This window comes from Mauremys mutica, chromosome 2 (assembly GCF_020497125.1).
Source record: "Mauremys mutica isolate MM-2020 ecotype Southern chromosome 2, ASM2049712v1, whole genome shotgun sequence".
NCBI lineage: Eukaryota > Metazoa > Chordata > Testudines > Geoemydidae > Mauremys > Mauremys mutica.
This window is the reverse complement of record NC_059073.1, coordinates 118,443,021-118,470,911: the sequence shown is the minus strand read 5'-3', so window position 1 is coordinate 118,470,911 and position 27,891 is coordinate 118,443,021. Positions and strand designations below refer to the sequence as shown.

Here is a 27,891-nt window from a genome sequence, read left to right as displayed (position 1 = left end):
GTTGAATGCATTTTTAAAAATCATGTTTTCAGAGTTTTCAAACTTTTATTTCTTTTTGGGTGGAAATGTGTAGACATTCTGAAAAAATGCATAGTGTTGCTTAGGCAGATTTTACACTTCTGTAACTTTTTCAAATTAAAAATTTCAGGATTCATTTTTGGGAAATAATGTCAAACTTAATATGCAAACCAAAAATTAATTATTGCTTCTACCTGGTCAGAGTCTAAATTCCTTTGTAGGCCAACTCATACTAACCAATGCTTAAAAAAGCTTACGGACACCCCCCGATTTATGCAATTGTTACATTCTGGAAAGCCTTGCGTAACTCAAATTTTGTATAAGTAGGAAACATATACCTGTACGTTATGCAAAAATTTCCACAATTTGGAAATCTTATTTCTGGCTTATGGAACTTTTCCCATAAAAGTGTGAATTTGCATAAGTCGGGTCTGGCGTAACCCGGGGAGCGTCTGTATTTGAGTTCAGATATTTTAACTTTTAATTTTATACCAAACAATATTTTAAGAAATAAAAGTATCGCAACCAAATTAAGACTAGACTTTTAAAATACATTTATTAGATCACATAAATATTGTTTGCAACTGATACATTATCTGTTCCCTTTTTCATGTCCTTGGCACACAATATAGCTCTTACCATAATATTTACAAAACTGGTGTAAACATCCATGGAAAATAAAATGAAAATAATGAAGTGCTAAGTATGTAGTAGGTCAATAAATAGCAAAATGGAGTGAATATTGAAGGACAAGTTGTTCATTTGTTTTATATTAAAGATTCAGCTATTACACGGGTAAAAGAATAGTTCACTTAAAAAAATAATTTAAAAAAGATTAAAACTTGATTCTTGATTCCCATTTTTCACTACTGTTGCATTTTAACAAAAACTATACCATTCTTTTATGAAGTTCAAAACTTAAAATGATAGTTATTCAACGCAATTTTATTACTTTAGGCATCAGCTGTTCTGGTTCACATAAGGAAGGTTATACATTTATGCTTACAAGTTAGTGGTTTTGAAATCTAGACAACCGTTCCCATTTTTTCAATTCCCAATCATCCTTCCAATATGGCACAGAAGACCCCTAATGGGGATTAGTATAGAGTCTATTCTTCATGAAGACGATATTAGACAGATGTTGCCTGATACCTGGATAATGTTGAATGTGATTAAACCAGCGAGACACATTAAGGTATTTCTCCTTCTCTTGCACTGTAAGCTCAGCCTAAAGAAGGGAAGAAATACAAGATGTTAAATAATCATATCCTATTAACACAGAAACATGATAAGTTACAGGAATAAAAAGTAGTTTTATAAAGTCAGTTCTTAAATAGGATGAAAAATTATGACAGTCTAGCAATGCAGTACATTGATTTTATATTTTTTGGTTGTGGAGTTTTAAAACCATATGTTAGCTTTATGGAAGTCTGAAGATTTTCAACCATAATTTGCATAATTCAACATAAAACAGAACTGGAGGCTCAATTGTATGGGTTTAAAGCAGAGATTACAAAGCATACAGGCCTGGTTCTTGTTCCAGTACCTCTAGGAAAGTGAAGAAAGGCTGGAATTTCACATGTTTAGCAAGGGATTACTATATAGTATCCTTGCGAAAAGTTCTGAAAGACATACAAGTAATCCTCACTGTTGAGCTCCAGTCTAGGAAGCTGTCTGTTGAACTGCAGCATCTCAGGCCAAATGCCTAGTTTACATTTTTAAAAAGCAGTACTGAACAGACAGATGGACTGTTTCCAAGCATATTCAAGACAGAAATGAATTAAAGGTATGCTTCTAATTTTTTTACCGTTTGATCTAAGAGTGTCAGCAATAGTTGCTGGGTGTGGTTCAACAACTCTAGAAAAGTCCGTAAATGCAACTGTCACATGCAACAGTAACTTATTTTCTTTAGATGTACTCAGATTACTAGTATCTAGGACACAAGTGGCATCATTCAAATCATCACAACCAAAAGCTATAGACTGAGGATCTGTCCACATTAGAAATATAACCATGAATTAGTAGGGTTGTCTGCCATGGTTAGAGGTGTATAAATGTAGTAATCTGCATCCTGGAACTAGCCCCTAGTGCAGTTGTGATGAAGAGAGTTGGCCAGTAAGAGGGGGCTCAGAATCCACGTGACAGAGCCCTGTGCGGATACAAATTTATATCTGTGGATAGAAACTGGTATCCACTGAACTGCAGGGCTTTCTCGGGAACCGCAGTGGTGAAAAGGAGCAGAACATGGGGCTGCCAATCCCAGGAGCCAGTGCCCCATGCTGGCAGCTCCTACTGTGATGCATCTGTACAGACCCCAGACAGGAGACAGTCACGCAGACAGCTGCGTGGAAGGGATGGGGTGGTACAGCCACACGGGAGGAACTGCCAGTGCAGGCTTCTGGGAGTGGCGGCCCCACATTCTTTCCTTTCGCCACTGCGGTTCCCTGGAGAGCCCTTCAGTTCAGTGAATACTGATTTGTATCCGCGGATACAAATCCGCATCCGTGCAGAGCTCTGCTGATAGGGAACTGGGAAAAAGCTATTGGAGAAGGAGAAGAATGGATCTATGAGCTAGCGGATTGACTGAGGTCTGGGTAGGAAGGGAAGTGATAAAAAGAAAGAAGAACAGGAGAATAAAAGTAAGGGATTGGGAAGTGAGAAGGAAAATAGGAAAGTTTTCATGTCAGAACCAAAAGGGGGGGGGGGGGGAGGAGAAAGACCTGGGTATGTGAGCAGGCAGACACTGTTAGAGAGGGGAAGTAGAATGAAACTCTCTCTCTTTGGTACATCTGTAGATTTTATCAAGGGGAAAAAAAAAAACCTGAAAGGAAATATAATTGGTGAAGAGAAGGAAAAAAAAAAAAGATCAAAAAGCTGTATTTGATAAAAACAGATCCTGAAAACTGTAAACAAGAAGCCCACCCGCAAAAGATCTAAAGTGTATGAACAGAGATAATGACTGTTTGAACATCTATTGAAGGAATACAGTTCAAAGGTGCCTAATGGACAAGTGAGGGCCACTAGGGCCTGCTTGTGGATAAACTCAGTGAAAATGCATACAGCCACAGGAACATCAAATCTAAGGAACACTTCAAGTCAAAGAGAAGCAAGGTACAGGACTGCAAGAGTGGAGCTGGACTTACCACCAAGGAAAGGAAAAGTTGATTCTCCTCTGAAGTGACACAGTATATTGTTCTCTCTTGTTCTTGTTAACAACAAAGCATTTGGCACTAACTGCACAGTGTATAGAAGCTCACAAAGGTTAATGAGTTGGTAACCTATAGTTTATTATAAGTAGCAAGTCATTGGTAATGTTCTATATTATTTATGCTCCTGGTATAATTTTTGGGGTTTCCTTATAAAGTTCTAAAGAATTAAAATTATCCCTTTTGTCTTGGTTTGCGCCTCTGCCTCTCCTTTCAATTAGTATAGCCTTACCTAGCCAGGTCACCACAAACATTCAACATTTTTAAAGCATTTTCAAGTAAAGACCTTTGGGTTATTGGAATAATCTAGTTGTGAATGTAAATTATCTGGCCATGGGAAGATGAAACTAGAAGGAGCTTCCAGGGCCATTATGCCTTTACGTCCTCTCTCCTTGGTGCTTGTGTAGTAATTGCGAACAGGATTTATTTGCGACCAGCCCATCAGTAAACATCTTAATTATGAACAGCTTTAAAAGCTGCCTCAATGTATGTCTGAAGACTGGAATAGACACAGCCAATCCAGGATGAGGACTACAGAGGTGAGCTTTACTCCACTTTTGCATTTGTTTACATTGCATAATTCTTGGTTGCAGTCAAGAAATTGGCCCAAGATTCTCAATTAAATCTAATTACCATTAGATTTTCTTTGAAGTCAAAGGTACGGGAGAGGCACTGAAATTCTGACTGTACTGATGGTTCTTCACTGTCTATTTTCCTTTCAGTAGGATTAGGATTTCTCTACAACCGTCCCATTACTATATATATATATATTTTTAATTACCCTTCCTAGAGCCTCCATTGACAGCTTAATTTCCAGCATGCTTTAAAAATGCTCTGTTCCCTCTCCACATCCTCCCATATTAACTGACCTACTAGTGAGGGACTCGAAAATTGATTAAGCCCAGAAAGGTAGACAGCAATCTACTACGAAGGGACCAAAGAAGATCCTTAGTTGAACCTATCATATCAGACTATATATGCACGTACAGACAGAAGCTTGTTTTCTTCTTCCAATCTCTGAATAAAAATTAGGTGTGCAAAAGTGACATCTATTCATTCTAAAAATCTTTAAAAATATAGTGACCAGAACAATCAGTTCAATTCACTAACTACGCATAATGCTTTCTTTGTTTAATGAGTTTTAAATCCACAGCATATTGTGCTAAATTTGCTGGACACAAGGTGAAAAAACTAAGATAGTTTAACACAAAAACCTTTTAATTTTTGTGCACTTTCAATTGCATTTCCATCCAAAAAGAGCTTTACACAAATCAAAGTAACAAATGAGTCATCTAGTAAATAAAGAATGATTCATTCACCATTTTCTAACAGAATAGAAAATTGAATATTAAGTATCTGAATAAATGTAGATTAAGCTATATAACTGCTAACAAATGTTTGTTGAGCTAGTGTATCCTCCTGGTTAGCAAACAAAGAGTCGATTTTAGTATAAAGGCTATACTTTAATTGCAAATCAACATGTTTTAATGGTTACCAACCAATTAAAAAAAATAATCAACCTCTCTGAAGAAGATAACTAAAAAATACAAATGGAAAACATGATTAAAGTTGATGATTTAAATCAATCCATGCTGGCCAGAGCATATGTGAGTACTGTGCTAGAGGAATGTTCCAGCGGGATATTACTGTATCTGAAGATATGCCCTCACAGCATGTGAAGACTGACTGTTCCAAGTTTAGTTTGGAGCTGGAAGCCACATAGAAGATATGTCAACTCCAACTTGCTGGAGAATAGGAGCAAAGAGGGAAAAAGAAGGGATAATTCTGAATAGTTTCAGTAGCTAGAGTCTTCATCTTGTAACAGTCAACTTTTGGGACTGCAAGTGTTGGCTGTAACAGGTACGTTTCCCCCATAGTACTCTATCATAGAGTCGTACCGCACAGACCTGGAGTAAGAGATGCAAAGATAAGAGGGCATGGGGATAGTAAAAATACCAGAGGTTGGATGGGGTGGGATAGGAGTAGGGAAGAAGAGTAGAAAAGAGAACATTTCCTCTTCACAATATTGATTTTCCAGAACTGCCTTTGCTGAATTATTGTAACTCTGAACTAAGCCAAGCACATCTAAGAGCCCAATAGTCCTTTCAGCAGCTTGAAAACAAATAGATTTTGCAGCATCACTTACAGCAGACACCACTCATTTCTAGATAAAGGAACTCACTTGCCAGAAAGCAAACATACTATTGCCACTATATTTCTGCAAAAAATTCAGCAATTCAAACTCTAATCCCCTTTTCTGGTCCATTCCAATTTTGTTGAAACTTAATTAGCAAGCTCGCCTCCTACTGGTGCAGAAAGGTGAAATCAGCTCTGCATACTGCAACTGACATCACTGTTAGAAGTACACAAACACTTACATGAGAACCCATTTTTTCTGCTGCACTAGAAAATTAAATCAGCATTATCCATGTAGAGAAGAACAAAATTGGTAAGAGAAAAAATTCAGCTTTTTAGAGACCTGACAAACCAAAAAGTGAAAGCTATTAAAGGCAGAATAGAATGGTCTTAATTAAAATACCCTGTAAAACTGCCTGAAGTTCCCCATATATTGGGCACTCAATGACATGCATAGAAAAGACGCCACTGATCACATATGATTGTCCTAAATATTCAGTGTAGTTTGACACTGGTACCCAATATAAACAGCAGCACAATTACAAAGCAATGAAGAGTATGGGAAGAGCAATGTGTATACCACCCTGAGGCCTTACAAAATTCAGTATTTAAAATATAAAACGTACTGGAACATTCTGGAGCAAACTATGGTATCTTAGTAGCAGCACTGCAGTTAAAATATGTCCTTTTTTTTTTTTTTAAGTAAAAATCTACTTTTAATGCGGAAGACACTGGGCCCTAAAATATGGAATTACACTGAAATTTAGCAGACAATGGGCCCAAGAGTCTCTCACACCAGTAACTCCCAGACTTGAATAATTATTTTTGATTTACAAAAGTGAAAAAGCAGGAGGATTAGTTCTACTAGGGGCTGTTTAGCAGAGTGAAAAAACAGAGGGCAAAAATATCTATTCTGAAAACAAAACCCCTTTTGTACTCTTGGAAAAAAATGGGCAAGATATTTTACCTTATTTACATAATGTACTCTGCTAGTGCAGTATATTAAAAAAGCACTTTGTGGCATGCTCTAGTTTTTACTCAGATCATAACTCTTATGTTAATTGTTTAGAGATCATCTCCACGGCATTTTTACAACATTTTGTTATAGATGGATATATTCTGTACTTCCTCATTAAATTAGATAATTCCCCCAAGTTAAGAAAAGCTGCTGTTCTGCTATTAAAATAATTATCTGCTATTAAAGCAATTTTAATAGCAAACAAACAGCCACTCAATTTAAGGATTTTTTTAAAGGAGGAAAACCCTTGATATTTCTATGCAGAGCTGATGAAGGCTCACCAAAGTAGTTATTATACAATGAGCCTAGAACTGAGTTTTTAAAAGGACTATAAATTACATTCTTCAAAGGGTATACAACTTCAATGGCACTGTCAGGGGCGGCTCTAGGGATTTTGCTGCTCCAAGCATGGCAGGCAGGCTGCCTCCAGCAGTTTGCCTGCGGAGGGTCCGCTGGTCCCGCGGCTTCGGGAGGTCCTCCGAAGCCGCGGGACCAGCGGACCCTCCGCAGGCAAACCGCCGAGGGCAGCCTGCCTGCTGTCCTCACGGCGCCGACAGAGTGCCCCCCGCGGCTTGCCGCCCCAAGCACGCGCTTGGCGTGCTGGGGCCTGGAGCCGCCCCTGGGCACTGTGGTTACAGACAAATTCTCACCCTCTAAACTCTGTGGGCAAGAGTCTCATCAAGTTGTTTATGTACCAAACCCTTTAGCATAAGGATATCATGAGAGCTCAAACACTTGTATAAATTTAAAAGTGCTTAGAAAAAACAGAGGGAATGGTGGTGGTGGGGGTGGGGGACAACGGTAATAACAACTTGACAGTATCTTACTGGGATGGCTTGATAAGACACCTGACAAATTTAGCAATACTTTGATTAAAAAAAATGCGATATCAACTTCAAGTCAGATCCTGCAGCAAATTCAGCAAGACTATGCTTCATAGAGAGCCACTATATGCAATAGTAAGGATTTATAGGTTCCGGCCCCTAGCTTTAAATAGTATTTGTTATAACAGAATACAGAAGTAAAGGAAAAATGGTAACTATTTGTTATGGCTGTTTTATCTCTCTTTTAATTTTTAATTAAAAGTCACAGAGTCATCATGGGCAAAAGTCATGGTGATCAGTAAAACATCCCAAGAATCATTAACGTAGTTTTGTACCCCCAAATAACATTTATTTCCCTGTTTTGTGTAAACAGATGTTAAAGAGTATTAGCAAATAATTTCAGCTCAGTATTAAGACAAGATGGAAGTTTATTAATGGACATTAACCAAAATATTTACTGGAATATGAACAATAAATGCTGGATAAGTAGTTCAAATATTAATGAACTTGAATTGGGAACTGATTTTTCCTTCTTATACTAAGTTTTTCAGCCAGTCTTAAGTTGGGGACCTGCATGTAAGAAGAAGGCCACCTTCCCAGTTTATTAGATAGAATTCATATTAGAATAATTTATTTGATATGAACCTGATACTCTGATTGAAACTTTTATAGTTTTATTTTTGGTTAGACAGAAAATTCTATGTTAAGTTCAGAGGTAGTTTATTGTGTGATGTATTTTCTTATTTTTATTTTTTCGTTACAGGTGATTAATGCAGTTTATGAACTGGGAGAGTAACCTTAAGTCTATATCTTTATCTCAGGAAACAGTATGATGTTAAATAGAACTAAGCAGATATTTTACTGATTAGTCCCCAAATGTCCTCATAGCATAAGCACCTCAGTTCTAACTTACAGTGTACAGATATAAAGGTTGTTTCCATATCAGAGACAATTTTAGTAAAACTAATAACCTATGGAGGAATTAAAGTTCTTACTGAAAGCTCATTGACTGTCCTTTTTGTACCCTAGCAGTACTGCTAAACTTCTGTTTTCTTTGGAACCCATGATTTAACTTGTCAGCTCTACTCTATTTTTCACCATATTCACCTACCCCCACAAAATGTACTAAAAAAAAGTCTAAAAACATGAACTCATGACTCCCATGTCAAAAACATAGTCGTACATAGGATTGAAAGAGACTTCTTGGCTCACAGAGTGAGGGGATATCAAACTCTTCACATAAATGCACCATGTGGCCGACTTTATAAACTCAGATTCTGCAGAACCCAAGATTTTATTTATGTGTCAGTTTCTAAACTTCCTGGTTGCAAAAATAATTTTTAACATGTTAAATGAACGTAAAAAGATGATGTATAGTTTTCACTGGTTTGCTAACAGCCTGAAAATGGCAGATGCGAACACCACTTTCTTCATTCACCTCATTGTAGTGTTAACTCTACAATAATTTGAACACTAATATTAAACTGTTTAATTACTGACTGTGTTAGCAAATAGGGAGATGGAAGGAATTGGGCAATAACTTCCATGGGGAATTGCAAAGTGAATAAAAAAAGGAAAATGAACAAAGGCACAGGGAAACGGAAGAGGAAGGGAGAATATGAAGCAAAAGCAAAAAGAGTAGAAGTATCAGCAGTGTTAAAAACAAGCATATTTTCCCAATGAATAGAGGCTGAATGCAACAAAGAGTGTTTTTAGTTTTCCTTATTTATTAAAAAGTTTGATTTCTTCACAATAGTCATACTCTGCCCTTAATCTTTGTACTAACCTACCACTGACAGTGGGAGATCAAGTGTTTACTGGTAGTATGTAATCTGAGGCAGTACTGTGTAATCTGATTCTTTTAACAAATTTCTGGGTGGAGGGAGGGAGAAGAAGGGCAACTCCTTTGTCCTCCTCCCATCCTTATTTCTGCAGCCAAGAAAGGAAAGAGCTGGGAACTGTTCTCTCTTTGAGGGGAGAGGAGGAAGGGCAGGCAGATCAGCTCCTTTTCCAACAGGCAGAAGGGGCTGGAAATGGGAAGAAAGAAAATCTTCAAAATTTCTCATAGCCTACTAGCCAATACGGATCCCAAAAGGTGGCCCACAAGATAGGTCCCAGGAGCAGTACTGCATTAAGAAGTGCAGCACCTCCCTCCCTGAAGTTTGCGTAGAGCAATGTCATCTCAGGTACTCCCCCACTTCAAAAAACAAACACCTCCTCCCACATAAAGTTTTCAAGTTATCATCTGTCATTTTAAATTTAAGTACTGATGTCTGGCTATATCCATAAGGCTACAATATTCAAAACAATTTGTTCTTTGTTGCACCTAGATTTCCTCCCTATTTGTATCAGGTCTGGGATAACTACCCCACTATTTGCACTTTCTACTTTTTGAGACAGGAAATATCTTCCAAGAAATTTAAAAACATTTTTAGACATCAATATTATTCTACATACTTTTCCCAACCAATATATGGATGGTTGAAGTCACAGTCCAGGAGAACCAACTCATTTGTTTTTACCACCTGTTCTATTTCCCTAAGCAATAACGGGTATCTTTTCCTCTTGATTAGATGGTCAATTCTGGAGCAAACTCTGAATTTAAACATGCTTGATTTTCTTCATCTAATTTTTAACTGTACTATCTCACTTGTATTCTTACATCCTCTGTTACTAAATCCTTCATATGATACATAAAAGGTAATCAATCTTAATAACATAATCATACAATAGAATACTAATATTCTATAAGATCACCTTTTTTCACACAATTAATTCCAAGTCAACTGATTATCTACTCTAACATTTTAATAAAATCATCCAAGATAGAACCCTTTTCATTTGCTTCCTTAATCCTCTCTCTCATTTTCATTCCTGGACATTTCTACAGATTGCAATTAAATTTACTCTGAATCAGGGACAAGATTTTTCTAAAAGCAGTACATTTTATAGTGGTACTGGCTAATCTATCTTGTTGCACTATCCCTTTTCCTCATAGTGTTTTTTCTGAAAAATAATTATCTGTACTTGCTACTTTAGAACTTTGACTAATCCCATCCAGATTTTTCCCCAGGAAGTTAGAACCCATTTTCTGTAGTAACATTAATTCTTTATAGCATAGGAAGTATCAAAAACCACCACCTCAGACAGTGATTTACCTCCATGATACTACTCCTTCCTTCCTGTCACTACCAGAAGAATCTTGATCTTGCCATATCTTTATGCCTTCTGACTCCGAAGTGAGCTACAACTCTTCCTAACATTGTACTTCTAGCTACATAAAATTATCTAATCTAAAAAAGAATCCAAGGATTTGCCTCCTGCATTTCATGGACTCTGTGTAACAATTCTGGTTCTTGCTTCTTGCAAGCAGCAGTTCTCCATCCTAAATTCACTGTTCTTTTATCATGTATGATCAAGTCTTAACCTCAAATCCTGAAGCCTGAGCACCCTTTTCTTAAAAAAAAAAAAAAAAAAATCTTGTCGCCACGTTTGTACACCTTCTAGCATTTAGCTTATCTTCACCTGCATCTTCTTGGACCAGGTATCATTTCACCAACATTATCAAGATCAAGGTTTTGCCTTAATTTTTTGTCACTAAGTTCTTCCAGTTTTATCCATTTGTTTCCTCCTCCAATTCTGTGAATGGTAATGATACAAACTTTTGCCACCAAGTTAAGATAGTCAGGAAATAAAAGGCACATATAGTGTCCTTATAATGCATTATATAAAGGACAGTTTTAAATCTCTTTATCCAAACACTATAGATATGACATTCCCTATGCCTGTTCCACAGCTAAATACTACTTTAAATAGGGAGCCACATTTTAAGGCAAATTAAATCTCAAACACTTGCACAAAATTCTGCCCTTTTATGAATGTTAATTACAGAATGGAAAAAGTAGTATTTCTACTTAGCTAGCAAACTTCTAAAGCAAGAAATGTTTATTACTCACATGCATTAATGATTATGACTGTTAGAAAAGTAATTAAATATTACTTACTATGATGTGATGTAGCCCATAGTACATTAAAATATCTGCTAAAGTAAAATTGTTTCTGGCAAGGTAGACTTTGTCTTCAAGGTATAAGTTAAGATCCTAAAAAAATAAAAGAATTACAAAGTCAATAAAATAGCAGCTGGACAGAATATTAATGCAACTGATGATATATCCCCCATAGAATTAAAATGCTTGAAAAATTGCCTCTTAGGTCAATTTATATCAGTTAATAAATTGTCAACTAGTCACAATAGCTGAAGCGGTCTTAATTATTCTCAAACAGAAAAGACTTTGTTAGGAAGAGTTGGGGTATGTCTACACTACGAAATTAGGTCGATTTAACAGAAGTCGATTTTTTAGAAATCGATTTGATAGTCGAATGTGTGTGTCCCCACTAAAGCGCATTAAGTCGGCGGTGTGCGTCCACAGTACCAAGGCTAGCGTCGACTTTCAGAGCATTGCACTGTGGTAGTTATCTCACAGTTCCCGCAGTCTCTACCACCCACTGGAATGCTGGGTTGATGGGCAAAAACATTGTCACAGGTGGTTCTGGGTACATGTCGTCAGGCCCCCCTCCCTCCTTCCCTCCATTAAAGAAACAGCAAAAAAATTGCTTATCGCCTTTTTTCCTGGGTTATCCGTCCAGACGACATACCACGGCAAGCATGGAGCCTGCTCAGCTCACTGTCACCGTACGTCTCCTGGGTGCTGCTGGCAGACACAGTACTACACAGCAGCATCCCCTTGCCTTGCCTTGCGGACAGCAGACTGCAATACGACTGCTAACTATCGTCATCGTCCTGTGAGTGCTCCTGGCCGACCTCGGTTAGGTTGGTTGGGGGTGCCTGGGCAGACATAGGTGCTCCTGGCAGGCCTTGGTGAGGTCGGTCGGGGGTGCCTGTACAAAAATGGGAATGACTCCAGGTCATTCTCTTCTTTAAGTTTCATCTAATGGAGATTCAGTCCTGCCTGGAATATCATGCCAGCTAGAGGCTTCTGCCCCAGGCTGCTCTCCCAGTCGGCAGCACTGCGCGGTCGCACTACCCCAGCCTACTCCTTGCTCCCATGGCTAATGAAGCCTGGACAGTAGTAAGGAGCAGTTCAACTATAGATTGAGCAAGTGCATAATGGTGGTAGAATGTGCCTTTGGACATTTAAAAGCTTGTTGGCATGCAGTTTACTGACTTAGTTAGACCTCAGTGAAACCAATATTCCCATCGTTATTACTGCTTGCTGTGTGCGCCACAATATCTGTGAGAGTAAGGGGGAGATGTTTATGGCGGGGTGGGAGATTGAGGCAAATTGCCTGGCAGCTGGTTACGCGCAGCTAGACACCAGGGCGGTTAGAAGAGCACAGTAGGGCGTGCTGTGTATCAGAGAAGCTTTGAAAACCAGTTTAATCATTGGCCAGGCTATGGTGTGAAAAGTTTGGTTTGTTTCTCCTTGATGAAAACCCACCCCTTGGTTCACTCTACTTCCCTGTAAGCCAACCGCCTTCCCCTCCCCCCTGTGATCACTGCTTGCAGAGGCAATAAAGTCATTGTTGTTTCAAATTCATGGATTCTTTATTAATTCGTCACACAAATGGGGGGATAACTGCCAAGGTAGCCCGGAAGGGGTGGCGGAGGAGGGGAGCACAGGGGTGGGGTAGTTATAGGGGCACCCCCTAGAATGGCATGCAATTCATCATAGAAGCAGCATGTCTGGGCTCTGACCCGGAGCGGCTGTTTACCTCCCTGGTTCTTTGGTAAGCTTGCCTGAGCTCCTTAAGATTCACGCGGCACTGCTGTGGGTCCCTGTTATAACCTGTGTCCTTCATGCCCTTGGAGATTTTTTCAAATATTCCGGCATTTCGTCTTTTGGAACAGAGTTCGGATAGCACGGATTCATCTCCTCATACAGCGATCAGATGCAGTACCTCCCATTCAATCCATGCTGGAGCTCATTCCTGTCTACCTGGCCAGTGCATCTGAGTTGAGAGTGCTGTCCAGACCAGTCACAATGGAGCACTCTGGGATAGCTCCTGGAGGCCAATACCGTCGAATTGCATCCACACTACCCCAAATTCAACCCAGCAGGGTCAATTTCTGCGCTAATCTCCTCGTCGAGGAGGAGTACAGAAATAGATTTTAAGAGCCCTTTAAGTCGACAAAAAAAGGCTTTGTCATGTGGACGATGCAGGGTTAAATCGATCTAACGCTGCTAAATTCGACCTAAACTTGTAGCGTAGACCAGGGCTTGAAGTTGAAAAGTGATTCAACTGGGTAAGCCCAGCTAACCCCCAAAATAAATAATAAAACCCTAAAAAACTCCATGACAGTCTGTAAATGTACAATTAAAGGATCCAGCTAGTTCCCCCACAGAATATAATCCTTCTTATCGCTAATCACTCACTCCACTTGCATCATCTATCCAATTTTAACTTTCTTTGTTCTATAATGGAAATATGTCGCTGGTTGTATATTTTATTGATTTTATATCTATTGTTTGTAAGATGCGCAAAGACTGTGAAAGAAATATAACTCCAAAGTACAATCAATCATCTAAGAATTCTGTAAATTCTCAAAGTCACGTATTGGTGGAGTAGAAGAATATTTTTAAGATTATAATTTGGAATTTTTATTTTTAAGGTGCAAAAATTTTGTAAAGACAGCATAGGTTTTTTTGGATGTTAGACAGACTCCATTGAAACATACTTTCAAACTTAACTCAGTTTTTTTTGTTTGGGAATCTCCCAGATTATTAATGATTGTTAACATTTTAAATGGTGTTGATACACAGAAACTATAAAAGGAGAACTCTGCCTCAATATTTTATGAAGCTCACAAAAGTGTTTCCCCTCTCCCACAGATTTTAGCAAGTCCACATGAGGGGTTGTAAGAATGAGTACTGAGTGGGGGAGTTGTACCTGGTTGGGATTTGGGGATAATGAATAGAGGATGGGGAAATTTATTCACAGTGAAAAAGTTCTATATCTAGAGAATTCTAAGTATCCGAAGCTTAATACACATAAACAACCTTCCTTTTCTTTGTCCTTTTCCATATCTCCCAGCCCCCAGCAACTCACCCTTTTCATTCCTCTCTTGTATCCCATCCTGTTCTCTGCATTCTTCCCATATCTCACCAGTCTTCTGCTCCCCTCCTCCCCTCTATCCAATTCCCCACCCCACTAAACAAGACAAGAAAAGCCAAATAGCAAACAAGAGATGGGGCAGGGGTGGAGGAACAAACTGAAAAGTCTTTAAATTAATGTGTCTCTTCTAAACACTATAGTAAAATGCTCAGTTTTGCAGTTCCTCTTGAGTCTGGGAGCTTTCTGACCTTGTTCCTCTGCTAGTCTGAGGAAGGAAGAGAGTGAAGACATGTACACTTCTTCCTCTCCTCCACATATTTCTTCCAGTCTTCCTGTGCCAGCCACCTCCCTCTAGACCTACTGTAAGGAGAAAATTCAGGACCCCATACTCTGATTCTAAGATAGACGGGATGTTCACCCAATCACTTACTTGTTACACATCTTTTCAATACTCCTGGTACCCACCCCACCAAAACCAGGAAAGCTCTTCTCCTTTATAAGGCCAACAAAACAACAACATTTTAAAAAAGTCAAAGACTTTATAAAAAAAAAAAAAAAAAAAGGCAGCTTTACAACATCTTTTCTGATGTTTCCAAGTTTCTCTAAAAAACGTATCCTGGCATGATATGTGGAATATTCCTTATCAGGCAGACTGGCTGCTTTTTGAGGAAATTTGGGGCAAGGGGAATTGGACTGATCATCAGCTTTATAATTAGAAACTAGCTTCAGCATTAACTATAGAGCATCTCCATAATCCATTTTTTTGGGAATACTACAGCACAAAAACTACTAAAATGGTGAGAATTTACAAGCCATTTGATATTACATTTGAAGAATTTGGCAAATTTTGACTTCATTATGCCAATTTACTATTTCTATCAACATCTTCTTGACTGTCTTCTGCACTTTTGCAATTGTTGAATGTTCTCTGTTTTGATTTCTATTTATACAGTAAATCAGGGAAAATGTTAACCCCTACACAGTTAAAACTGTATAAGGTCACTTGCTCCTAGCTATATAGCTTTTTTTTTTATTTAGACTATTTGCTGCCTTGTTCATATTATTTAGCTCTCAAATTACTTTAAATATCAAGAGGGGCAACAACAGTATTATAGAAATTGTTTAGTCACACAAAAATGTGAAGGCTAATGCAGTGTTAAGGGAAAAGGCTTGCAGAGCTAATCTGTATATCAATTTACTAAAGGGCTACATATCACCTTGCATAAAAATATATTAATAATCAGTCTCCAACCAACTTTTTTTGTTGTGTCACTTACTAAATGCAGCTTTATCGTCATAACAAAATAACTGCAAACCTATGTTGAATTCGATCAGAATATCAGACTCAGTCCTAGCTGTCTCCCCCCAATATTTTTCCCACATCCTGCATAAAATTATAAAATCTTCATTGTGCAAATTAAAAGCTAAATATCTAATACCATCCATGATAATATCACACTGTTTTTACTTGTACTTCAGTGAACAAAATTTCATCAGAAAAGTTACTATATACTGATTGCATTGTTTTTGGCATTAGAAATCTTTCTATAAGGCAGACGCCACAAGTTTGTGTAAAAAACAGTTATGCACACACAGTACAGCTTACATGTTAGGAATGGTAAGATAAGATCATAAAAAAAGTTTGCTCCTTAGTTACATTACTGAGTAAGTTTGCTTAATGTTATACATCCAAATATTCATAACATTTCAAAAATACTTCACTTTTATAAAATCTAAAAATTGACACTGAGTTCTACTTTGAAAAATTCTAGAATTTGGGACACCAGATGGAATAAAAATGATGAGTTAATTTAGCAACTGGAATTGGATCAGTGTGCTTTATTCCTAGAGGAATAAGGGTTAAGTTTTTCCCCCTGTGCTTTGGCTATCATGACAGGATTCCTACTTGGTAATATAATATTTAAGATAATATTATGAAGCAGTAGTTTATGCTATTTCTATAATGCTGCAGTATAAGCTGAGATTATTTGTTATTTTCTGAATACTTTGGGAGTGTTTAGTTCATTTCCTGCATCATGGGCTACTAAAAGGATTCCCATGGATGAATTTTATATGGAAAGTATAAAATGTCTGGTATTCTACAGATATGTCTACACTGCAATTAAAAATTCCTCAGGTCCTGGGGATCTTAGTCAAACTAATAACCTATAAAATATGACAGATGAGCTCCCAGAGTGGACTGATTTAAATCAAATGATTTAAAATCAGCAAGCAGAAAAAACAGATTTAAGCCAAGGTTAACTGATTGATTCTCATTGGGTGGTAACCATTAAAACATAGTTTTCCAATTAAAATACAGCCTTTACACTAAATTTGCTGCTTCTTTTTAATAACCAGGGTATACTACATTTATACAAATTTATATATATATATATATATATATATATATATATATATATAGTGTAACTCACATTTACTCAGATTAATTTTCACATTTTTATTGTTAGAAAATGGAGAATGATGCATTTCTTATTTACTAGATCAGGGGTAGGCAAACTTATTGGCCTGAGGGTCGCATCGAGTTTTGTAAATTGTAAGGAGGGCTGGTCAGGGGAGGGAATCGTGGCCCAGCCCCCACCTATCTGCGCCCCCCCCCCCCCAGGACTCCTGCCCCATCCAACCCCCCGTTCCCTGACGGCCCCTCTGGGACCCCTGCCCCATCCACACCCCCCCACTCCCAGTTCTCTAACTGCCCCCAGACCCCCACCATGCCATGCAACCCCTCCTCTCATTCCTGACGGCTCTCCCCTCCCCAGGACTCCTACCCCATCCAACCACCCCTTCTCCTTGTCCCGACTGTCCCTGGAACCCCTGCCCCTGACTGTCCCCTGCCGCCCCATCCAACCTCCCCTCCTTCCTGACTGCCCCCCAGGACCCCTGCCCCCTTCAACCCTCTGTTTCCCTCCCAACCACCACCCCAAACTCCCCTGCCCTCTTTCCATCCCCTCTGCTCCCTGCCCCCTTACTGCGCTGCCTGGAGCACCAGTGGCTGGCGCTGTTACAGCTGCGCTGCCCAGCTCGATCTGGGCCGCGCTGCCGCCACCACCACACAACACAGAGCACCAGGTCAGGCCAGGCTCTGCAGCTGAGCTGCCCCAGGAGCTCAGAGCCCAGCCGCCCTGTGTATTTTTTCTAACCTCTCCATATACACAAGTGCTGTAGTTGCCACAAGGATGTTATTTGCTTGTAAATGGATAGGAAGGTGGTCCATGTTATGAAAAAAAATTTAAAACCCTAGTCAAGGCAATGCAAATAATTAACAAGATTGTTTTGATGCTATGCAGGAGTTCTATTCCAAAAAGGTAGAAAGATCAGTTTGAGTATTCTATACATTTTCTTCTCAACAAGACCTTTGTTTCAGAATCTCTTAACAAGCACTAAACAGTTTTGTTACTGAGGTTTTACAGAATTGTAGCATCTCATTTGAGAGCCAACTAGAGGCAGCCTAGTTTACAGCAGAGGTGACTGAACTGCTTTTGGCACATGAAACACACAACTCATTACAAATTGCGGCTTTAGGCTGCTACTGTCCCAAGACTGCCACTATGCATTCCAGATACATTGTAAAACCACAATCTCAGACTTGCCTGCCTACTTTAGTTTTTATCCCATATTCCCTTTTGGCACAGGATACTTATCTACCTCAGTACTAGGCTGTCTCTTGTTCCAACTATTAACTCACGGTGGCAAGAGGAACAAATAGAAGCAAAGAAATAACTACTGTTCTGTAGGAACATTTCTACAGAGGCAGTATTTCATGCAGTATTGTTTCAGCAAGAACTCTGGCCACCCATCACCTGATATAAATGAGTATCTCCAGGAAAACTGCTATCACTGGTTAAAATTAAGTGCTGAGACTCTTCTTCCTCTCCCAACATCTACTTTATAGTACTAGGAGTGAAGTTTTTATTTTGTTTGGAAACAATTTACATACAATATTGAAATACAAAATGTGTAAGACAATGTCTCTTTCCCACACTACCACTGCTGCTACGGTCAAAACTGCGATGTGAAAGTTTTCAGATAGACCAGAGTTATAAAAAACAGGCCCTAAGACTGCTTTTGTGTCCAGAATTTAGGTCATTTAATACTTAAGTACCTGATTTACAGACATAAAATGGTACTTTGATATCCAATTGTCAAGCAATTATGCCTGCTGCACTGTGGAAACCTGGTTATGGCCAAGTTGAAAAATCTGCCTTTTAATCTGTATTCCAAAAGAGCAAGAAAATTAAAATAAAAAGTACAGATTACCATTCATATTGTCTTAGACTAAATTGAAAAGTTTCCAAGTTTCCAGCGAAGGGAAAGTGTGTATGGTTAGCAGACATAACATAGTATACCAGTTGAAAGGAGTTGTAAAGCCGTGATTCTAGTATTCACAATGTAAATATACAGCAAAACCCAGCAATCAGAATACTTTCTGCAAACCATAACCAAGACTGAATAAATGTAGTAATAGTGACAGAATTTGTAAATATCTACTTCTTATATTTACAGCTAAGAGAAGAGCCTATAACCTGAAATATTAATTTTATATATTTTTAAAAAACAGATTTAAAACAGATTCATTTTCCAAAGCAATGATAATCAAGCATGCCTTATAGTGAAACCATTTTGCTCTCCACAACCGTGGCCATTTTACTGATGTTGTGACGATGTATCCCATAATGCTTTATGGGAATATGACATAACTAGAGTATATTTTATGCTACATGTGCCATGTAACATATCTCTGTAAATGTTATGGTTTACTGAATCTATTCATCCTATTTGTACACATATATCATTTTTGTACTTGAAGTTATGAATACTGGCTGTATACTTGCTTGATTTCTAAGTAAGTTTTGTAAGGCATTTGATCAGCTTCTTTAGAAAGGAATTTACAAAGTTAAGTGCCCAATAAAGAAGCACTTAAGGAACAATGCATCTTGGAATACTCCAATCCACACAGAAGTCTTCCTGGAGACATACAAGATACCATGTGGGCAATGGCTTCTGCCTGTAAAAACTGTGAGTCATGTATGGACACGTGACTTGCCCAGGTGACTCCAGAACTCCATCTTGGAGCTGGACTTTGCATAGGAGAGAAGAGGGGGGTCTCCACCCACAAGAGAAAGTCTATTTAAGCCTGTAGGAGACCCCTCCATTTGGTCTTCAGCTGGCTAAAGAGAGTGCCTCTCCACCCCCAAAGATACCTGAAAGAAACTGGAACAAAAGACAATACCTATAGGGGGTGTGAGTGATCTCTGGACCCAGACTAGTCTGTATAAGGAAGCTTACTGGAATGGTGAGGTGTTATTTGTATTAAGTTTCTTAGACATAGACTTGCGTGTTCTATTTTATTTAACTTGGCAATTCACTTTGTACTGTCTGTTTCTACTTGGAATCACTTAAATCCTACTTTCTATATTTAATAAAATCATTTTTTACTTATTAATTAACCCAGAGTATATATTAATACCAGGAGGCGGCGGCAGGCAAATAGCTGTGCATCTCTATCAGTGTTATAGAGGGCGAACAGATTTATTTGGGTTTAGACCCCACTGGGAGTTGGGCATCTGAGTGTTAAAGATAGGAACACTTCTGTAAGTTGCTTTCAGTCAAGCCTACAGCTGTTAGGGGACGTGGTTCAGAGCTGGGTCTGGGTTTGCAGCAGGCTAGCGAGTCTGGCTCAAACCAGACAGGGCACTGAAGTCCTAAGCTGACAGGGCAGGAAAGCAGGGGCAGAAGTAGTCTTGGCACATTAGGTGGCAGCTCCCAAGAGGGTTTCTGTGATCGAACCCATCACAGATGTTATTAAATATTTATATTTCAGTAAGGCCAAGATGTCCCAGTCATAATCATGGACCCTTCTGTTCTGGGCGCTGAGCAATCACACAAGACAACAAGATCCTCACCCCAACGAGTTTACAATCTAAGGCCTGGTCTACACTGGGGGGGGGGGGGGTGTCGATCTAAGGTACGCAACTTCAGCTACGTGAATAGCGTAGCTGAAGTCGAAGTACCTTAGCTCGAATTACTTACCGTCCTCACGGCGTGGGATCGACGTCCGCGGCTCCCCATGTCGACTCCGTACCGCCATTCGCATTGGTGTAGTTCCGGAGTCGACAGGAGCACGTTCGGGGTTCGATATATCGCGTCTAGATGAGACGCGATATATCGAACTCCTAGAAATCGATTGCTACCCGCCGATCCGGCAGGTAGTGAAGACGTACCCTAAGGCAGGAATCCTACAATCTAAGGCAGGAATCCTTGCTCTGTGCAGATGATCCCATATACAAACACAGACACACATTGAACTCAGCAGGGCTCTGCCCTTATGAAGAAGTCTGCATAATCAGGACTAGAGGTGGTCAAAAAACATTAAGTGTTTTCCATGAAAACTTCTGAACAAAACAAAATTGTAATGTTCAAAAATTTTCATTGGAAATTTTTCCTTCTTTATTTTAAACAAATGAAAAATGTTTCATTTTTTTGTTCCTGACCTAGGAACTAGTCCCTGCTCCAAAGCAGGGATTCAAACCTGGGTCTCCCTGCACATCCCAGGTAGGTGTCCTAACAACTGGGCATGTGTATGTGGAACTACCAACAAACCGTGTGTGTGTGTGGGGGGGAGAACAATGAGAGGAGGGGCGCGGGAGAGAAGAGTTATTCACCCAGTTCTACCCACAAGTTTTTTGATTCACTGAATTAAAGAAACCCCCCCGAATTTCCAAGAAAATACAAATTTTCCATGAAAATGTTTCCTCCAAAAAGTTATTTTTCATTCAGAAAGTTTGATATAAAGTTTTAACCAGATCTCAGAGTCCCTGAGCCCTGGCTCCAGCCTGAGCCCAGAAGTCTACACTGCAGTGAAATAGCTCTGCAATCTGATCCCCACAAGAGTCAGCTGGCATGGGCCAGTCATGAGTTTTTAATTGCAGTGTAGACATATCTGTAGAATACCAGACATTTTGTACTTTCCATATAAAATTATAGAAACATTTTAAAATTTGAAGAAAGAGAACTTCTTTAAAATTATATGGCATTTCAGTGCCATGTTGTACACTTTTAATAGTAAAATTAGGCCTCTTCAACCTCCTACCCTGATATGAGAGTTAAAATTAAACTACTTTTGACATTTTTGATGAAAGGACCCAAGAAGTCTGAAGAAGCAAATGGAAAAGATTTTAGTTTCATTTTAACTGAGTAAAACTTAATGGTACCCTTCCCCCTCCCAATCACAGCTTCTGAAAATAAGGGAGAGCAATTTTTGAAGTCTAAGGCAGTGAGGAACACTCAATAAAAATTCCATACATTAGTAGTTTATAAATATGAAAACATGAGTTTATGGAAATTTCCCTCTATGCTTTCACTCATGCCTTATGATATGTGAGATGGTGATATTAACTCATCTTTGCATCCATCCAGCCATCTATCCAATCACCATAATATCTAGACTTGAAGTAGATCCCACCTTGTTACTGAAGCAAAGAGTCGTTCTCAATAAAAATAAAACAAATGTTATCTTGGATCAGAGTGCAGGCCGATTTATATATATTGGGACTTCAGTAGTAGCTTACAGATGTGAGGAAACTGTAGCCTTTCAGGATTTAGAAGAGACTAAATAGTTAAACACTCTCTGAACTTTATAGGCACAATTACATTCCCTCTCCGTTACATTCTTACATATTAAGTTTTTACAGTAGAGCAGGAGGCTTGCTTTATGTATTCTATAGTTAAAACCATTTCCTTAAGTTTCAGGTTGTTTTTTCAATAAAGTGAAAAGAAAGCAACAAATTTAATGGCAAATGATTTGAGATGGTCAATAGCTACCCATTTCTATTACTAAAGTAAATACATAAATGTACATTAATATACTGTCCCCAACACCACAGATCTAGTGTCCAGTCACTCCAAAATTCAATATTCTGGTGGTAAAGCAATTAAGTTATCCTTACCTTCAGAATTATTCTTATATCTTCTTTATTAGAATGTCCAGCTATTTGAGTTACTCTGTATTCTAACCACTGCTGAACTATTGCTTTCTCTTCTGCAGTACTTCCAAGTAGCTGTTCTTTCTTAGCTTGTTTGACTAGATGGATAGCTATAGTAGTCAATCCTGTTAGACTGGGACCATTGTTTGTTTGAAGAACTGGAATCTAGAAGAAAACAAATACCATGTAAGTTTGTCATGTTCAAAGGTTAGTCTTTGTTAAACAACCTCACTATATGGTATCCCAATATGTTCACTTTTAATTAGGCAATTAAAATATTAATGCTAAGAATAATACCTCACATGGAAAATATTTAAATTATTCTTAATCCTTGGGTTGATTTTTTTTCCAGTTTCCATTGCAGGGGGGGGGGGGGAAGATATACATGCAAGACAGAACATATACATAGGGTATTTCTAGTTCAATATAACCAACCCATGACAAAATCAGTGAGAGCATCAGAATAAGAACTATCGTCTACCAGAAATCTTCATAGGTAGCCTTTGATACACATTTTCAAGTGTAAAAATAAAACTTCAGACTATAGAATCAGCAAACATCCAGCTTTTCTGGACAGCCACAAATAAATCATACCTGTCAGACTTTTTCAATGCTTATTCTAAATAACTGCTTAACGATTGTGAAAGTTGTGACTTTACACACAGTTAGGTGTAGGAACATAACTCAGGAAGACAGATAACTAGAGTTATACAAGTCTAGTGACTGACTAAGTTACTGGGAGGAAGTTGTTTCAGGAGCAACAGCAAATGTGTTGTTTCACCTTAAAAAAAAAAAAAAAAATTCTGCATTGCACTTCTCCATGCTTAGGGTTAAGCTATAGTTTAGTGTTATATTTAAAAAAAATCTTAATTTATAGTAGTGAAATTACTTGGGGTTTTTTTGTGATACCCTTTAAATATAGCACATGTTCTCTGTTCCTGTGAACTCCTATACAAATAATTGTCAAGTTGTTCAACCACCTCCTGAAGAGACTTTGCCAGGTAAGAGGAGAAAAGGAGATACCAATGCTGTATCAATCTTTACCCATGCTAAGGAAGTCTGAGCACAGTTCAACTAGTAACAGTGGAAACTAAGAGACTCACACTTCATGAGCACCCTGTGTTTCCAATAGCGTGCCAGTGAATTAAGCTAATTTGGAATAAGGCACACTTATTCTGGAGTTATAGCATTCACACATGGAGTTAATCAGGAATAGCTAAATCCAAAATAACTCCCAGTGTAGAAAAACCCTTAATTAATCTGCAACCTCCTTTTTGTTTTGTGAAGCTCATTTTGATGTAAAACTGTTCTGTGCCTTCACCTGGACTCTGTAGCCTCCATATTGAACTGAAAAATTCTTGCACCAAGCAGAGGGATAACAATGGAGGTTCGATAAAAGCCGATGACCTCTCATTCAAATAGAATCACCCTAGACCAGTGGTTCCCAAACTTGTTCCGCCGCTTGTGCAGGGAAATGCCCTGGTGGGCCGGGCTGGTTTGTTTACCTGCCGCGTCCACAGGTCCAGGCCAATGGGAGCTGCTGGAAGCGGCGCGGATTGAGGGATGTACTAGCTGCTGCTTCCAGCAGCTCCCATTGGCCTGGAGCAGCGAACCACGGCCACTGGGAGCTGCTATCAGCCGAACCTGCAGACACGGCAGGTAAACAAGCCAGCCTGGCCCGCCAGGGGCTTTCCCTGCACAAGCGGCGGAACAAGTTTGGGAACCACTACCAAAGAGCTGGCTACAGCCCACAGAAAAACAGTTCTCCCAGGTGGGTTGGTAACCAATAAACAAGTCACTTGATGGGGGTTTGAGGCTGACCTGCAAACTATTAAAGGACAAAGTCTGCCCTGTACAACTCTTTCTCAGTTACCAGAGTGAGAAGGCAAGAATGAAGAGAGGAGAAAAGGGGAGCAGCAGAACCATGGACTCTCTATACAGATGCTGATCAAATTACAAAAGTTGAATCCATATTTACCAAATTCAATAAAATATGAGCTATAGAAGTCAAACATACTGTTGTCTAATTCTAAGTACTGTCCTCATCACTGTAATACAACCACCAACTTAATGATGAAAACCATTAAATTGGACAAGAACTGTAACAAATTTCACACCAAAACGATTTCCTGGCTTTGTATTAAACTTTATCATAATCACTGAAAACGTATATAATGAAAAAGTTAGTAGACCTTTATGTATAGTTGTACTTCAAATTGTAAAAAGAAAAATTACCTATTGTACTCATCTGAGCACCCTGAAAGTACAAAATGTAATAGGCATATATTATCTGAAATACATTTAAAACTATTACAGTTAACATTTCTGATCCTAACAATGATTGATATTCCTAGAGAAGTCATCCATGACTATATTCATTTAGTTTAAGATCCCAAACCAAATTTAATCTTGTTACGTGTACAACTTTTAAAATCAAGAAAATTTCTAAACATAAAACATTTTCTTCTAATTATTAAAGCAGCATTATAGAAAATGGAAAACTGGCTTCAGTTCTTAATACCAGTCTTCCATACTGCCAGTGCCACAAACTATATCACTTCAGGCTGTACATGTGGGCAATTCTTTTAAAGGAAATCAGTAATGTACTGTGAATTAACCCTTTGGTTTTATTTGACAAGACAGACAACCATTCTGTCCATGCATGACTTTCAACAGTGGGTAAGTATAGTGTACAATATTCTTTGAAGTCATCCAGTAAGAAACTGATTGGAGTATGATGGCACTACAGAAAGCTTGCAGTGGAGCACCCATTTCTCTTCACAAGACCTTGCCTCTCATTGGGAGCTTGAATTATCATTAAGTATCTTAAACAGAATAAAGGCATTAGACAGCATGTATTCTAATTATTAAACCAGATCATAAACCTAAGAACTATGTTGCTATTTTCATGACAGAGACCCAAACTTTAAAAAGCGTAAGGTCCAATCAAACAAAATCTCAGTGTCCCCTGTAGATATCCCGCTCAGCAGTAACCAGCAGTTAGTTCTTCTCTTGCAAAAAGAAAAAGAAATGTACTACAGCTAAACTTTTGAGACTTTTTAAAAAATCATGTAGAAAATGAACATTGATCTAATTAAACAAGACTTCAGAATATTAACTGAAATATCACAAATGTCCAACTATTCAGAAGCAGAAGAATCAAGTTATATTTCAAAAATGGTTCATAAAGATTGTATGCCAAATATTGTTGGCATTTAAGCATTAAGCATATTTCCAGAGGGTCTAAAGTTCTAAACTAATTCCTGATCTAATTTAAAAAGGGCACAAAACATCTAGTTTTTCCAGTGATAACAGATGCCCTGATGTACTTATTTCCTTCCAATTTTATGAAGTTAATGATCTCATGTTCACTGTCACACAGTCAATATTCAAAGTACAATAGATATTCAATAAGGAATTTTCTGCAGTATGTTACTACTTTTAGCTATTGGATACTATCAGATCTCCAGGATCTGAATAAAGGACAGACTACTTTCCTCATTGTTACACATAATTATGCTTTGGAAGACCATGAGTTTTGTTGATTGCCTCCTAATGCCAAAATAGAATAGATTTCTAATTATAGGAATCAAAATTCAGTGCTGAGTATTACTAATGAACAATTAAAAACCTCTTCAGCAAACAAATGCATGGTACACAAATGTATATTGAGGTCAACACTGAATAGCAAAGGATTACACAAATGTGCATTCAGAGTAACTCAGTGGCAGTACCACTGTACTCATCAACAAGCGTGTGGCAACAACTACTTGCTTTCAGCAGTACTGAGCCAGAAGTCTGCTCTTTTCAGGAAGTAAAAACTGATAAAGGTTGCCATGCAGAGAAGATAGAATGAATCAATTATACCAACCCTAAACACAAAATATTTTGTACTGCATACCTGATAAAATAGTATACCAAAAATTTCAGAGGTAAAACAGAAAAATAGATACACATTAATAAGAAAATATCATAAAGAATACATCTTGTGCATCTGGCTGATCTAGTTTGAACTGAATGATTTCAAAGGTGCCAGAAGCAAACTTGAACATACCATAGTCTTAAAACATAATGCTGAAAAACCAAGCTACCCGTTCCCCATACTGGTATTATAAATAAAATGCTACTTTCTTCATTGATTGATCAACAAATCTAGAGAACATGGTATGTTTGCAAGAAAAGGAAATTAATATCATTTTACAATAACTCAAAGGCCTGAGCATAAAGGGCAGGCAAAGTTGGGAAGAATGAAATTAATATGCAAGTGTTTTGGGACAGATTTCATGTTACTTTGATTTTATATTGGCAAACCCATTTGTTATTGTGAGGGCTCTGTGTCTGTCTCTGAGGTTGCGGAAGTCATGGATTGTGACTTTTCCCAACGTCCGTGACTTCTGCAGCGGCCTCCTCAGGTGGCCCCTGGGACAGCAACACCTGTGGCTGCTGGAGCGGCTCTGCAGGCAGCCACATCGCTGCTGCAGCTGGGGCAGTCCCTGGGCAGCTGGTGGCACTGGCCCCAGGGCGCCCCTCCAACAGCTGTCCTCCAGGGTGTACCCTCCCTAGTGGCTCCTCTCTCGGCTGATTTAGTCAAGGGCATTTATAGTATAAGTCATGGACAGGTCACAGGGCTATGAATTTTTGTTGATTGCCTGTGACCTGTCCATGACTTTTACTAAAAATACCTGTGACGAAATCACAGCCTTCATTTCAGGTGGCCCCGTGCAACGTTCTCCTTGCAAATGTGCTTCCCCCCAGTCATGCACTATTTTTATACTCCAACGTTAAGGGGGAAGCGTCTGTTGCATTTTAGGCCTCGTCTAGGTCTACACAGGTGGCGCTCGCCAGAGGGAGCGGGAGGAGCGCGAGGAGACGGGACGAGCGCGAGGACAGCCCGTTTGCTGCGCGCGCACATGCCCGAGTCGGTCTCCAGTTCCCCCCCCTCGCATCCTTCACCTTCCGCGCCTCCAGGGCACCGTACTTGTTCCCTTTCTTCAGCCCCAGGAGCTTCTCTAACAAAATCAGCTCCTCCGGCCCGGGCCCCGCCGCAGCTGCCATCGTTGGAGACAACCGGCCCGGGAAAGGAAGAGGAAGAAGGACGAGTCTCTCAAAACTAACAAACTCCAGCACGATTGGACAGAGGGGCCCCACCTCCTAAGTAACGTCTCCATCCATTGGAGGAGGAAGGAGGGTAAGGCAGGATTGGCCGCGCACTGGGGCATAATAATCTGCGCCTGCGCCGAGATGACTGTGGCTTAATACTGATATGCGCAGTAGAAAGGGAGGGGTCACGTCTCTGTCTGAAGGGGGCGCGTGAAGCGCATGCGCAAAGGGGAGACAGGAAGAGTACATTCCATGAAGCTTGATTTACGCGTGCGCAAAGTGAAGGGGACGGGGTGGGGAGGAGTCTCGTATGTTAATCAGGTCTGTGATGTAGACAATCGGGGGGGTGGGGCTAATGCTGCTGTCTTCCTTCAGGGGACTGGCGGCGCGGCAGACGCAGACCGCCCCTAGGCTGAGCCGCTCCCTGACCCGTGCCCCTGTCGCAGCCCCGCCGCTCCCAGCGCAGGGGCTGGGGAGGAAGCGCGGTGAGGTGTAGGCGTGCAATCGCCTAGTGC

At 39.3% G+C, this 27,891-nt stretch overlaps 1 protein-coding gene and 1 long non-coding RNA gene across 2 annotated transcripts in view; one reads left to right on the top strand and one right to left on the bottom strand.

Annotated features, from left to right (window-relative positions):
- Positions 1-555: 555 nt before the first annotated feature.
- EEF1E1 (eukaryotic translation elongation factor 1 epsilon 1) lies at positions 556-27,509 on the bottom strand. The gene is made up of 4 exons (XM_045007991.1): positions 27,230-27,509; positions 22,241-22,441; positions 11,207-11,302; positions 556-1,246 (listed from the first exon to the last, which is right to left on the bottom strand). The coding sequence occupies exons 1-4, from the start codon at positions 27,329-27,331 to the stop codon at positions 1,106-1,108; spliced, it is 540 nt and encodes a 179-aa protein (XP_044863926.1). The 5' UTR covers positions 27,332-27,509; the 3' UTR covers positions 556-1,105.
- The window catches only part of LOC123365272, a 151,106-nt gene continuing 150,547 nt past the window's right edge, over positions 27,333-27,891 (top strand). Inside the window, exon 1 of the long non-coding RNA XR_006577510.1 lies at positions 27,333-27,464. This is a non-coding gene — a long non-coding RNA (uncharacterized LOC123365272). The remainder of the gene's footprint in view (positions 27,465-27,891) is intronic.

Coding starts and splice junctions, on each gene's coding strand:
- EEF1E1 (XM_045007991.1), bottom strand. CDS start 27,331: ATGGCAGCTGCGGCGGGGCCCGGGCCGGAGGAGCTGATTTTGTTAGAG. Junction 22,442..27,229: donor GTGCCCTGGAGGCGCGGAAG/GTGAAGGATGCG, acceptor GTTTTCTTCTAG/ATTCCAGTTCTTCAAACAAA. Junction 1,247..11,206: donor ATGGGCTACATCACATCATA/GTAAGTAATATT, acceptor TCCCTTCTTTAG/GCTGAGCTTACAGTGCAAGA.